The sequence below is a fragment of the Callospermophilus lateralis genome, chromosome 3, assembly GCF_048772815.1.
Source record: "Callospermophilus lateralis isolate mCalLat2 chromosome 3, mCalLat2.hap1, whole genome shotgun sequence".
Lineage (NCBI taxonomy): Eukaryota > Metazoa > Chordata > Mammalia > Rodentia > Sciuridae > Callospermophilus > Callospermophilus lateralis.
In genome coordinates, this window is record NC_135307.1 from 116,454,045 (window position 1) to 116,468,284 (window position 14,240).

Genomic DNA, 14,240 nt, shown 5'->3' on the forward strand with positions numbered 1-14,240 from the left:
CCACCTTAATTGAAATATGCAGCAGGGAGGCTTCCAGGAGCCAGGTCCTTGCTGTGCCATTGACCCCACCTCTCTGCTCTTGGTGAGGAGCAGTAAATTAGGTGGTGGCCATCTCCTGACTGACAGCTGCTTTGAGGGACAAAGCAATGTGGTGCTTGTGACTGAGCGATGGCCTCTGGTTGGAAGGGAGCAGCTTCTTTTCTCCACCCACTGACTCCTCTACCCAGGATATCATTGAAATGTGGGATGGGGGGTCACACTGACCTCACTCCATCCAGTGCCTATAGTTTATCAAGTCTTTTCACATTTACCATCTTGCTGGAGCCCCATAGCAGCCACTGAGGTAGATGAAGACTATCAGACCCACTTGACAGATGAGGTAGAAAGGCTCAGAGAGGCAAATGAACTTGCCCAAGGTTACACAGCTGCTAGGTAGCAGAGTCATGAACAGTCTGGAAACCACTTGCTCATTGGGATAGGATGGCTAGGTTCTATAACCTAAGGCCAGTTACTTAACTTCTCTGAACCTCAGTATGCTCAGTTGAAAAAATGGGAATAATAGCTATCTAGTTGGGTTGTTATGAAGATTAAATGAGATAATGCTATAAAATGTATTTGGCATAGTAGTAACACAGAGACCTGCTCAATAAATGTGAGCAATGATAGTGACTATCATCCCAAGGATATTCAGATGCTGTCCCTGTTAGCAGGTCATGCCCTGAGTGAAGCCCTGATGCCTCTTGGCTTTTCCCTTGTCTCTGCTCAAGACTTGTTAATGTGGGCGTGGGAGTTGGGTGCGGAGAAGCAGGGGCCAAGGAGGACCATTGCACTCCCCTCCTAGATGGCTGCCTGGCAAAGGTGGCTGGGGGCTGGTCTGTAGCCCCGGTTCACAGCCTTGTCATGACTGCTGCCTATACACAACTCAGTTCTGCCCAGGGATAAGCCAGAGGCTCTGTTCTGAGGCTCTAATCCTCAGATGAGCTGAAAATGGGAACTGAAAGGATCAGAATGATCCAGGCCCTCCACAAGCCCCTGCCCTGCCCAGCCCAGTCCAGTCCTGCAACTTCTGTGGAAGCCCAGCTTCCTAGCCCCTTGGGAGCAATTTTCCCTTCCTCTATGTCCTGGGAAACCCTAAGATGCAAGGGAGTAGAGTGGGGTTGTATCAATCCAGGAAACTTTTTCTTTGAGGAGAGGCCTTGGAGTAGAAAGATGGGGGTGCAAGTGATCCAGGGCCCAGCTGGAGCAATGCCACCCTTGGGCCCTGAGTCCTGCAGTCTCTCGACCATCATCAGACACTGCTCTCTTAGAGCCTGCCTTCTGCAGATGGGTCTCCTCCAAGACATGGCCCAGCCAGCAGCCACCTAGTACCACTGTGCTTACTGCCTGCCAGGTTAGACCACCCCCATCTCACTCACATACTTTTAGATACCTCCTCAGGGGCCCTGCAATGAGAAGGGATGGAAGGTGGGCTCTGACCATGCTTCCTTGGACTGAGGAGGTAAGTGGGCATCTGTGTCTAAGATGAGCTCTGTAAAAGCTTTGGGGCCTGCGGGGCCGGATCCTTAGCATTTTTAAATTTTATTATGACTGTGTTTGTTTAAATATATATATATATATATATTTATAGCTCTATATGCCAACCCCCCCACCCCCTTCCCCAGCCCCTAGTTTTTCCCCCTGGCTTTCTGTCTGGTGGCCGTGTAGGGCAGCACTGTCTGCGTGCTCTTGTCTGACACTGTCTGGGTGCTGCTGTTCCTTGTGACCCTTCGGGTCTGTTCTGGGGCCAATGTGGGCCCTGAGTGACGGCCAGTCAGTGGAGAGCGCCTTGTCTTGTGGGGGGCTGGGGAGGGCTTGAGGGGGGTCACATGGGTCTCCGTATGGGGCAGCTCAGGGGGCAGGCCCACCTCCTCCTCCTCTGCCTCCTCCTCACCGTCCCCCTCCTCGTCATCGCAGCACAGAGCGTGGTAAAGCACTTTGTCACTGAACCGTACCCTCTCTCGTGTCCCTGGAGTCCGTTGGGGCAGCTGGCCCTTAGTAGGGCCAGCACTGAAAGCCTCCTCGCTGGAGGAGTCGGGGGTCTCCACTCGTGGCCCATTGGGGATGGGCATGCCTCCATTCATGAGCCGGTAGTCAGGGCCAGCCCCTGGCCGCGTTGACTCGGGGCCGTCCACAGAATCTGAGGGTGTGGAGACGTCCAGGAAGGAGCAGAACTCCCAGCTGTCCGAGAGGATATCAGCTGTCATGAAGTCCAGATGGCCCAGGTCAAAGGGGCCACCCACGCCCGCCTTGTCGCTACTAGAGGTGCTGCTCACAGTGGCCGTGGTCCAGTCGTCTGGCTCCAGTTCAAAGTCGAAGTCAGAGGTTAGCTTGTCAATCTGGCTCACCACCTAGCCAGGGAAGGGGAGAGGAGATGAGAGGCGCCAGGTGGGGGCCTAGTACCACCTGGATATGAGTGTACCTTGCCCTGCCCTGCTAGACTCCCTGGCTGGTAACCCTAAAGGAAAAGACTGGACTTGAAGTCATAGGTTTATGTGTCCTGTTGAGGTCCCAAAGGGCCAGAATTGGACTGGGATGTACAGAAGTTGTTCTGGCCATTCCCAAAGGTCAGTTTACAAGTCTTCAGTCCCTTGGGGGGAAGGGGAGACTGCTTTCCAGCCCTGTAATCCATCCATTTACACATTCTTGTCCCAAACAAAGCTGCTTCTGGGGAGCTGTTCTGTTCAGGGCTTGATCCTCATTTGATTTGAGAGGAGGCCATTTAAGAGGGTTGAGAGAGTCCAGCAAGCCTATTCAGAGGCCCATCCATCCTCAGAGAGGAAATGATAGAGGGTGGCCATGAGAAGGACCCTGTTCAGGCTTCTTAAAGCATCCTGGACATTCCTGCTGCTGGTCAGGGACTTTCCCTTGGCTACCCACCAGCCCTTCCAGATAAGAACAGAGGTGTGTGGCAGTGGCTGAGTTAGTTACCCCTATGCCCCCAGAGCTTCCTCCCTCCTTGCCTTTCCTGTTCACCAATGAGCAGAGATCCATCCTGGCTTGTTGGGAAAAGGAATAAAGTGAGCATTATTTGGTAAGCAATAAAGAAACCATCCATCTTGGGCCCAGAGCTGCTGGTTAAATGCACTCAGGAGGCAGTTTCGGTTGTGGAGGTCACTGCACATCCTGCCCTGCCCTGCATAAAGTGAAACCCTGAGCTCCATGCAGGTGGCCCTGCCTTAGGACATCCCCTTGCCTGGGCCTCTGTCAGCACATCAATCAGGGTGGAAGACTGTGAGGGAAAGAGAAAGGTCCAGTCAGAGACCTAGGGAGAGGACAGAGCACAAGAAAGGAGAGAAGATTCAGTCCCAAAACAAAATAGCTAAACAATAAAACAAAGCAGAGGGACCCAGGGTCAGAGATAAAGAGACACAGCAAGTCATCTGGACGAGAATCCAGCGCCCAATGCCAGTTGGTGCTCTTTACCTGGAGTCACAGCAGTCAATTAATTAACTAGGTCCTTAATTCAACAAACATGTATTGAAGACTACTGCTGTCAAGAAATGTGCTAGATGCTTGGCAAGGGGTGGGGTGGCGAGTGGCTAAGGTGAAAGAGGCAGTGGGCAAAAATGCTGTCAAAAGTAGCTGGGGCCTGTGAGAAGACTGCTCCATCAAAAATTGGAGGTCAGGGGCAGGTGACCTGGTTGGCCCTTTTCCTCTCTGGGTCTTTCTCAATTTGTAAAGAGAGAGAGGAGATGAACTAGTTTTATCTCCGAGATTCCTCTCCTTTGGGATTCTAGGAGACTGTGTTTGTAGAAGTGAGTTTAAGTTGTTTTGGGTGTCACTGCCTAGGAAGGTCCACTCACCACAGCCCCAGACCAGGAGTGGCTGAGGCCTACAGAAAAGCTGGAGGAGTCAAGACATCAGACTTAGCTTAGACATTGCTGTGTGTCTTTGAGCAAGTCACATAAACTCTCTGCACGTCAGCTTCATTCACCACCAAGTGGGTGTGAGATTCCCAGCCCTGCCAACCTCAGCAGAGTGTCAGGAGGAACAATGAGAAGGGCAGTGGAAGGACTTCAAGGAGCTTTGGAATAAATGACATCATCTCCCACCTCTGACCACCTACTATGTGCCAGGCTTTCCTACCCTTCCTATTCCTGAGTGTCACCTCCACCCATGAGATCATTATGCTCCCTGCTGCTGCTGCTGGTTCAGGGACATATTTTGAAGACCACTAGTCTGGGTACTGGGGATTTACTCCAGGTGAAAACACAAGCTGGGCAGCTCTACCCATCCCCCAACCCCCAGGGCTCTTGAGAAGCTGCTGCAGCCTGAGGGGTGGGGGGTGGTGCTGCCAGGAGGGATCTGGAGTGCAATGACTTGGCTGTGACCTCTCAGACTTCACAGAGACTAAGAGGAAGCCAGGCTCCCTGATGCTCAGTGAGGATGACACCAATGGGCCTCAGGCCTAGACACGCTCTTTCCATCCAGGAAGCTGAAGCTGGCCACCTGCTCAGAAGGCCTTCCTTTTGGCCCTTCCCTTCTTTAATTTGCCCCTCTTGAGTTCCACTTTGGAAGTATGGAGGAAAAGCAGAGAGGCACCTGGGTTCAAGTCCTAAATCTGCCTCCTCTTGGCTGTGGGAACTTAAGCAGATATGATAATACACCTCCAAGCTTTGGTCTCAGGCCTATAAAAAGGGATGACACTCCTCTTCTTGCTTGGTTGATGAAGATTAAACAGATTAAACTGCAGAGTTAGGATAGCCAAAAACTTAAGAACCTGTGCTCTGGCCAGGCGGCTGTAATCCCAGCAGCTTTCGAGGCTGAGGTTGGAGGATCCTAAGTTCAAAACCAGCCTCAGCAAAAGTGAGGTGCTAAGCAACTCAGTGAGACCCTGTGTCTAAATAAAATACGAAATAGGGCTGGGGGTGTGGCTCAGTGGTCAAGTGCCCTTGGGTTCAATTCCTGGTACCAAAAAAAAAGAAAGAAAGAAAAAGAACCTGAGCTCTGGAGCCCGACCTGTAATGCTGGCCAAGTTACTTGACTTTTCTGTGCCTCTGTTTCTTTGTCAAAGGAGAATTCTAGTAGTACCTACTTGATAGGGCTGCTGTGAGGACTTAATGACCTAATGCTCTTGGGAAAGCATGTAGAAAAATGTAGCCTACCAATATCTGCTATGTACCACTGGGCAGGAGTGCATGTCCAGGTCCCTGGCACTAGGCCCAAAAGTGAATGGGAATCAGTTCTTCACCAAAGGAATGACACTCCAATAGGGAAATTTCCAAGCCTGGGGAAGAACACTGGAATATGGTGGGCCTTACACTACCTTGACATGAGTAGTACCAATTTTGCCTAAAGCAGGTCTCTCTCTAGGCTGAATAGAACCAGAAGGCTTTGAGGTTTGCAGGCAAATATGGCCAGTCTATTAGGTGGGGCAGGTCACATCCACTTAATCAATGATATAAATTTGGATCAGAAAGGAAAGCCATGTGCCCAAGGGTACCTGGTTTCTATGCAGGGACCTGAGTCAGTCCCTAAACCTTGCTGCCCTTCCCTTGTGCTTCATCTCATGGGCCTCAGGGAGGGCAGGCATGGGGCAGGCCTTGCGCTACCTGCCTCTCTGCTTCAGATGTCTTGAAATCTGTGATTTCTCTCTGTGATTTAATAATAATTTTGCCTGCATGTAATTTGGGTTTGTCTTGGAGTACAGGGAAATAATTATATACACAGAAGGAAACAGAGGGGGAGAGAAAAAAGTGGAAGCATAAAAATCACAGAATCACAGAACCTCAAAGTCACAAGGCTGGAGAGGCACTGTTGAGTCCACCTGTCTCATTGTGCTTGCTGATGGGAAACTTAGGCCCAGAGACTAGAAGGAGTGGCGCTGAGAACAGAAGTCAACTCCTGACTTCAGGGCCTTGCACCTTAAGACCAGGAATGACCTACTCAGGAGGGACCAAGAGCAAGCACTAGAGAGGAAGGGCAGGGCTGAAGGGTGTGATAGAACTCACTGGGGACCCCAGGCATAGCCCAGGCCCCTGTCCCAGGGGTGTCTCCAACCTCTGTTCTGATCACAGCTTTAGTTTCCCTCTCCTGAACAACTGTATCCACCTAATTTTCCCACTGACAGCCTTCTCCATGCTATTGCATGCAGAGAATTTTCTGGTCACCCAACAGGACCACGTCACCCCTCTGCTTGCAGCCTTTCCCTGCTCCCCAAACTCCTGAGCCTCCCAAACACAATCCCTAATGTTCCCTTTCCTGTCCAGCAAGCAGGCTCCACCTTCCCAGGCCTGCCCTCTCAGTACCCCTCCGCACTCCACTGATCTCACATCTGCCTCTGGGCCCTCCCTCCTCTCCGACACCCTAGTCTATCCACACTTCCATGAGGAAGCCTTGCAGTTGAGGGCAATATTTGACACTGGTATAACTCTGTGCATACATGGTATGATACAGTTGATATCTGTCTCCCCGTGAGAGGCAGGTCTGGATGGGTTTGTTTTGCCCACACAGCTACAGACTGGTGACTAAAGGCTTCATAAGAACTGCTGGGGGCTTCTTTGTTAAGGAGGAGTTCCACAGTCTTAGGCACCTCTGTATTGCTTGGTCCAGTCTTCCTTCCAGCTTTGGCTTGAACCCTCTCTTTAAGGAAGGTACCTCTGTGCTCCCTAAGGCCCTACAGCCTAGACTGAGGACCCAGGAATGCCAGACCCAGCAAACCCCACCCCCACCTCCCCTGATAAGCTGCTGTCTCCTTCCCTCTCTTCCAGCTCCCCGGGCAGCTGGTTACATAACTGGAGACTCTGCATTATTTATGACCACTGATTATTTTTTAATTCTGTGATTACGTTGTTTATTATCTTCCTGGGGGGCTGTGGAGTTGGGGAGAGACAGAGTGAGCTGACGTGATTCATGGCTCTCATCCTGCAATTTGGCCTAATTGGCCAGGGAGCTTTAGTGAATCTGTCCGAGTAGGAGAAAACAAAGGGAAAAGGGAGAAGAGGCAGGCAAGAAAAAAAAATAATAATAAAAAATCTGCTCGATTTGTGCTGAGCTGTGGGTGATGCAGCTGACCCACTTTGACATGGCCCTGTGGTCCCCAGCCTCTCCTTCTCCAGCTGCTTCCTGGCTGGGCCACATTTATTTATCTCAGGCTCGCAAGGCCCTTGGCTTTCCCTGCCACCTTCATACACAGCTCCTTGCCAACGGGACTGCACATTGGGCCACCAGGAAACAGGCTGCCACTATGCCTGCTTCCTGTGAAAATCAGGTGGGAGAGCCCTCTACTGCCACCCCAGGTTGAGGAAAGACTATGCTCACCCCTTCACCCTCGGACCAAGGTAGGCAACTGCGCCTTTAAGTTATGTCTGTCCCAAGAATTGCTGATGATGTGGGGGATACAGGTGGTCAGCACAAGGATCCCCTTTGATCCCCCAGGGAGGAAGAAGCCAAGTACTTGCTCAAGGGGTGCTCAATATCTGGCAGGCCAAGGACAGAAGGATCCTGAACCCTGCCCTTGGGAGGTTTGGGTTGGTGGGTAACAGGAAGCAGCAGGGAAGCAGGTTCCCTCCCAGAAACACAACAGGAAGTTCTTAAAGACAGTATGTGATTCTCAATGAGGACAAATCCAAATTCCAGACCATGCTCAGCAAGAGGCCTTGGAGTTCACCCCTCACACCCGGTGTAACCTTAGCTTCTGCTCTCTTCCCTGCTCCTTCTGCTCTAGCTGCAGGCTTCCTTGATGATCTTGAACATGCTGGGCACCTCTGCCAAGACCTGGCCCAGAGCTCCTGCTGCATGCCACGTTCTTCCCCTGGGTAGTCATTCACCTCCCTACCCTCTCCCCCACTTCCTTTGTTTTCTCTTCTTATTAGAGACTCCCTTCTTACCCTGTCACTGTCTCTATCCCCTTTTCTTGCTGGTCAAAAATGGTAATGCAGGCAACACCAACAGGCCCAGGCCAGGAGGTCAGGACCTGGTGGTGACCCTGCTCCTGGCTAAGAAACTGGTGTGGCTCCAGAAAACCAAGTTATACATGGAAATGAGGAGCACATCAGTGCTAGGATCATTAGTAATAATACCTAACAGAGGGCCAGGTGTGCCTCCCTGGTGGAGCACTTGCCTAGCACGCACAAGGCCCTGGGTTCTATCCTGTGCACCCCCAAAACAAAAACATAACAAATATGGAGCTGGCTTTGGGCCCATTGATGGCTAAGCACTTTATGTATAATATCTCCTTTAATTCTCACAACAACCCTGGGACAGGGGGTGGGGGTGGTGTAAAATTTGGAACACAGAAGCACAGAAAGGTAAAGTAACTTTCCCAAGTTCACACAGGATGGAGCTCACATCTGAAGCAAAGACACTTGGTATATGACCTGTGCTCCTAGTCCCTGGGCTGTGCTACATCTCTAAATTAAGATCCATGGAATTTTGAGGAGCTTAGAAAGCCTGCTGGGACTGGCCTGGTATCCTGGAGTATTGGGGAACGTAGGAGAAGTGAAGGCTAATTAATGTTTGACTGTCATATCCCTCTGTGGTACAATTTTAGCTTTCAAAGCACTTTTGCATTTCTTACCTCACTTATGTCTTTTAAATGACTTTCCCCACCCATGGGATTGAATTTGCTCCCTGTTACCAGGGGAGCTGGTGGCAGAGCTAGAGCAGGGGTTAGGGAGAGAGAGGGAGGTACAGGCTAGGGAACTCCAAATCCTCTAGGAGTGTGAGTAGTGTTGGCTCCCCTCTCCCACATGCTAAGCCCCTTGCAATATCCTTGCAATATCACTATGAGGTACAAATCATCATTGTCCCCATTTCAGAAGTGAGCAAACTGTGGCTCAGGAGCTTGGGGAAGAAGTGCCTTGGTATCTCTCATCCTACAGTGAATTTCAGGATGTATACTCAAGAGGATAAGAAGGGTATGCAATGATAGGGGTGTCTGGGGGCCAAGGGGCCCAGGACCTGCAGACAGGAGGAGGCTGGCAGAGGGGAATCAAGCTGAATCTTCCTCTCTGCTGCCTTGTTCCCCCATCAAGCATCCTGTGCAGCTCCCCTGAATCCTTTGTATGAGTTTTGCCTCCATATCCAAGTGCCCTGCCTTCCTGATATAAGAGCAGAGCTGGTGGGGACTGAGCAGATACCACCCAGGGAGTGGGATGTGATGAGGGAACAAATGCCTGGTCCCTTCTTGACCTTGGGTCTGCCCAGATCCCCAAAGAAAAAATACCACACAAAAATACTGTGGAGAGCCAGGAAGATCAGCTGTACAGTCCCTTTGGAGGACCTAGAGCGAAGATGACAGGCTCCAAGGAATGAATTCCAAACCAGAGCCTGGTTACCCCACTTGGTAACCCCATTCTTGACATTCCATCCCATAGGAGGACAGGCATAGCATGTCTTCTGCCTGGGCCTCCCTGAGTCTCACCTATTTTCCTCTGCCAATCACTCCATGTCCAGACCCTGCCTGGGGGATGAAGGAGCTTTGAGCCCCCCCACCCCCACAGATGGGTGCCATTGGCAGCAGGCAGGCAGTGGCATACGGGGTAGACTCTGGTTGCCATAGCAACCTGCCAAAGTCTTGGGTGGAGGCACATGGTCTACAGGGTGTATGGGGGGAGGGGACTCATCTTCCTCTGTCCTGTCTCAGGCCTCTGGGCTGCATAGTCCATGCCTGGAAGCTCTGGTGTGGGAGGCACGGGAGTAGGTGAGTGTGACAAGGGAAGGGGAACATCTAGACACTCTGCAAATAAATCCCAATGCCATAGCATCAAAGCACAAGAAGTCCCCTGTCAAAATGCAAAGAGATCACCCAGTAACCCACCTGCTGAAGACCCAGAATAGGTATCAGGAACTTGAATTCTAGACTCAGTTCTGCCCCTGGTAGCTGCATGGTCTTGAACAAACCCCTATCACTCTCTGGTCCTCAGTTTCTTCAACAGTAAATGTACAGGGCTTGTCTGGATTACCTGCAAGATCCCTTCAAGATCTGGATGACTATGCTAGAGAGAGAGGGGATACAGGCACCTGGAAGATGCTCAGTTGGGAGTAAGCCAAGTTGTATCAAGGTTGAGACGAAAGATTAGAGTCAATCTTGGGTCCTTCTGCATGGGCCTGCTGGGGCGTGGGTCCCAGGCTCCTGACCAAGATTGAAACTCTGAATAGGTCCCACGGCCCTGATAGAATTAAAGTAGCCAAAGAGGGTGGGAGAAGTTATTATAATCCTTTGGACCCATAAGGTTAGAGGAGAAGGGACTGCTTGGGGGGCCTCTAGTCTTTGACTTTCTAATTGTATTACCAAAGATATTCAGCCCACACCATGGCCAGCTTAGTCCATGGGCAGAAGAACCTCTGCTTCTGTCTACCTGAGGCAGCAGTCATTCCTACCTCCTGAGTCAGGATTTTCTGGCAGGCTCTATGAGGCTGAACCTGGACAGAGGGGCTGCCCAGCCCAATAGTAGTTCCAGGAATCTCTGCAAACCCACCCCCTCCCCAACTCTGAACATAGTTTCTTCCAAAAAAACTCCTGTTCCTTGGCTCAGACCAGTCTGGAATGCTATGTTGACAGTCTGGGATTGGTACCCATCATCACTCCGCTTCCTCAGCCCTCCTAGAGCCCCTCTCCTCCCTGCGCCATAACTCCAGCTCAATCACTCTCCCTGCTATCTCTGTAGGGGCCCTGGTTACAAGGAGTTGAAATTTGCCTAAAGCCCACCTGGCTGGTGTAATGGTACCCAGCAGGCAAATTCAGGCCAGCGGCTCAGAACGCTGGTCATGCATTTTGGGCTTGAACACAGCCCAGGGGGCAGGGCCGACGACTTGTGTACCTCATTACCCCAGTGATGTGGGAAGCAGTAATTAAACCGGGTTCCACTCAGAGAGACAGAAAGGGACATACACATTCCCAGCATTTCTCAGTGACTTTTCAGCCTTGGCAAAACCATTCAAAAACATCCCTCGTGGCAGGGGAACACATCTCCTTAGAGGAGATCATTGCCCCCGCCATTTTACACAAGGAACCCTGATGTCCTCTAGTGCCTAGGCCCATTCTTACCCCAGGACAGGGAGGGCATGGCTGGTTTAATTTTTCTCCAATCAGGTGCTCTGAACATCTGTGTGATATCTGAGGTGATGCTTTCAGCAGAGCCTCAAGCAGTGGGAACTGACTAAGTAGAGTCATCCACACTCTAGCAGGGCCTCTATGACCAGCTCAGTCTATGAGGTAGATGGTAAAGTCAAGAGTCAGCTCAAGTCCCAGAAGAATATCTCCCTCTAAGAAGCTATGGTGGAATTAGTTCTTACTGGCCACTTTGGCGACCCTAAATACTAACCATGGGGCTGGGCCCACTGACATGCTGCCCAAGCAATCTCTGCAGCACTAAGACCCTACACCTCTAGGGCATGGTAAGAGTTTTGGCAAAGTAGATTTGAGGAAAGGAGAATGAGAAGAAAAGAGGTCCCCAGAAGAGTGATACATGTGCACATGGCTTGGCACACTCAAACACACATACATGTTTTGGTGCCAAGCCCAGGAAGGTTGGTCTAAGGTCTGTGTGGCTCCTGTACACCCCTGGCTTACCTCCCTCAGCTCCTTGGCCACCTCCTTGAGCTCCCGCAGGATGCCTTCAAGTTGCCCGATGACCATCTTCATGCGCTGTCGAATCCTCTCTCGCTCACCACCACTGCTGGGGTCGTCACTGGGCTGCCCGAGGTCCGGGGTGCCCCGAATGTTCATCCTTCACCACGTGGCCGCAGGCCTGCCCATACTCCCCCCAGTCGGGCACACACTGTGTCTTCCTCGAAGGAGCCCCCCTCAGTCGGGCAGAGCTCCACATCTTAACGGCCCCCCAGCCCACCCTGGTACTGGGCAGCCCTCACCCAGTCCCTGCTCCCTGCCACTCCGCCTGCTCTTCCTCTGGGTGGGAAATGAACACCCAGAGGGAGACAGAGTCTAACAGAGAGGGTCAAGGTGAGGGCACAAGAGGGCAAGGGGAGGGGCCTTGGGTCCCAGGAGTGGCCTCCAGGACTTGAGAGGCCTGTGGGTGTGCAGAGCTGTTCTCTGCCTGAGCCTAGACACCAAGGCAGGGGGATGACTCTGCAGGGACTAAGGGTAAGGGATGCCCTTGGGATGGGGGAAGGCAGCAGCAATCCCCTCACAACTCCTAGGCAGTTGCAAAGGCAGAGGTCTCTGGATGCAACTGACACCTGCAGAGGGATGAGCGCCCGCTGGGGTCTTCCAGATGTGGAGGGGGTTCCAGATGTGGGCGGCTCTGGAAAGGGAGCTGGATTGGAGGAGGGCAGCCCCCTGCAGAGAGAGAGCCTGGCGTCAGCCCTCCCAGGCTGCAGCACCAACCAGCAATGCTGCTTCCTCCTTCCTCTCCCCTGTCTGCATCTTCCTCGCTGGGGATTTATTTATTTTTTCTTTGTGGGTAGGGGTGGTAGAAGCAAAGGCTTTTCAGCACACCCCTTCTCTGGCATGGGATGGGGGAGCCCCTGCTTTAGAGGCATAAGTCCTCAGCTTCCTTTAGGGCACCCTCCTGGCCTGGGTTTCCCCAACCCCCACTCCCTTAGTCAAGCCTGACTCCGCTGGTACACCAGAGGGCCTCTCCCGTCCTCCGTCCTCCTCTCAGTGCCCCCAGGGTGCCCTCGTTCCCAGCGGACCCTCCCTCCCCTAGCGCCGCCTTCCCTCAGAAGCCCAGCTCCAGACTCACCAAGGGTGGGGGCACCGGCCTTCCCTCCAAGCAGCGTCGGGGGCCAAGCCCCAAGACGAGGTTGGGGGGCCCCCAAGGCTCCCTAGGGCGGACTTCTCTCTCTGGACCCTTCGGCCCTTGGCCTCAGGGAGGTTCTCCGAGCCTCGGCCGGAGACATCTGGGCGGTGGGAGGGGGCGGGGCCTCGGCGCTCCAGGAAAGGGGGCCGGCAAAATCCCCCACAGCACCCGCCAGGCTCCGGGTCCGGAAAGAGCGAGGGTCCGGCGGGCTCGGGGCTCCCAGGCCACAGGTGACTCGGGTGCAGGGCGGCCGAGACGACGCCGGGCCGGTCCGAGCGCGCGAGCCAAAGTCAGAGGGCTGGGAGGGCGCCGGGATCCCCTCAGCCCACGCCCGGCATTCTCCGGGCTCGGCACTGTCCGAGATGCACTCTGTCCAGTCCAGATGGGCCGGGGCCGGGCTCCGCCGTGGTCTGCCCTGCCCTTAGTGAGCGGCACTACCAGGCGCCCTGGACGCGCTCAGCCTGGACACACAATGTCCGCGCTCCGGCACCCGCGTCGCCCTGGGCGGCCGCGAGGATCCGATCAGCCCAGCCCCGCGGTCTTCCCGGAGCGAGAACGCTCCCAGGGCTCAGGCCACGATCCGAAAGGTCCGGAATCCGCCGGGTCCCCGGGAAGGGGCGGCGTCTGCCGCTGGGACCCCGTCTTCCCTCGGCGCGGCAGAGAGCGCGCGAGGCTGGGGGCCTGGCCCGGCTGGGTTCGGCGGCCCGGGCGCGGGCTGGAGCGGCGCCCGGCGGAGAAGAGAGGAGGCAAGAGGCGGCGAGAGGAGGCGAGGGGAGGAGGCGAGGCGAGGGGATGAGGGGAGGGGCGCCCGGAGGGCCGGGCCGCACCGGGGCGCACGGGGCTCGCAGCCTCCGCTGGGCTCCCGCTGCCTCCTGCCCGCTCCCTCTCGGCTTCCTGCCTCGCAGCCCCGGGGCGCCGGGTCGCTGCAGGTGGGACAAACAGGCGCCGGGTCCGGGCTGGGCCTCTCTCCACTGCCTCGCTCTGCCCTGCCCCAGCGGGCTCCGAGGGCCTGGGCCCGCTCCCGAGCGCCGGCGCCGCGCCCGGCCGCCCCCGGCCCGCCCCGCCCCGCCGCCCCCCGCCGGACTGGCCGCCCGGGCGGGCGCTGGCTCCCTCAGAGGCCGCCGGGCTCGCTCGGCTCCGCTCGCCTCGGCGCTGACAGTGAAGGGGCCGGCCCGGCGCGCCGGGAGGGAGCTTTTAAAGCGACACACACGCCTCCCAGCGCACAGCGCACAGTGCGCGAGCCGGGGGTCTCGTCACCCCAGAGAGGCGAAAGGGGCCAGAGCTTGTAAGGCTGGAGGCGGGCTAGCCTGGCCGGACGCTCACCGACCTGGGGCGCTGAGGGGCGGGGACTAGGGACTTAGTTCCTTCCCACCTTTCAAGACACTTCATCAGCCTCCTTCCCTCTTTGCGGTGTACCCCAAGCTTCGCTTTTGACTGTTTTCTGCATCCAGACCCCAATTACCTCCGTCATACCTCAAACTACCCCAGACCTTAGCT

General features: G+C 54.4%; 1 protein-coding gene across 2 annotated transcripts; it reads right to left on the reverse strand.

Annotated features, from left to right (window-relative positions):
* Positions 1–1,664: 1,664 nt before the first annotated feature.
* Positions 1,665–13,657, reverse strand: Insyn1 (inhibitory synaptic factor 1). 2 transcript variants are annotated; one of them, XM_076848685.1, is made up of 3 exons: positions 12,687–13,657; positions 11,555–12,280; positions 1,665–2,387 (listed from the first exon to the last, which is right to left on the reverse strand). In XM_076848685.1, the coding sequence occupies exons 2-3, from the start codon at positions 11,708–11,710 to the stop codon at positions 1,665–1,667; spliced, it is 879 nt and encodes a 292-aa protein (XP_076704800.1). In that variant the 5' UTR covers positions 11,711–12,280; positions 12,687–13,657. The 2 variants fall into 2 exon arrangements, with proteins under 2 accessions (XP_076704800.1, XP_076704801.1); XM_076848686.1 differs by lacking the exons at positions 11,555–12,280; positions 12,687–13,657 and having other exon boundaries at positions 1,665–2,217; positions 2,313–2,379.
* Between the last annotated feature and the right edge of the window lie 583 nt (positions 13,658–14,240).

Coding starts and splice junctions, on each gene's coding strand:
- Insyn1 (XM_076848685.1), bottom strand. CDS start 11,710: ATGAACATTCGGGGCACCCCGGACCTCGGGCAGCCCAGTGACGACCCC. Junction 2,388..11,554: donor TGGCCAAGGAGCTGAGGGAG/GTAAGCCAGGGG, acceptor TTCCCTGGCTAG/GTGGTGAGCCAGATTGACAA.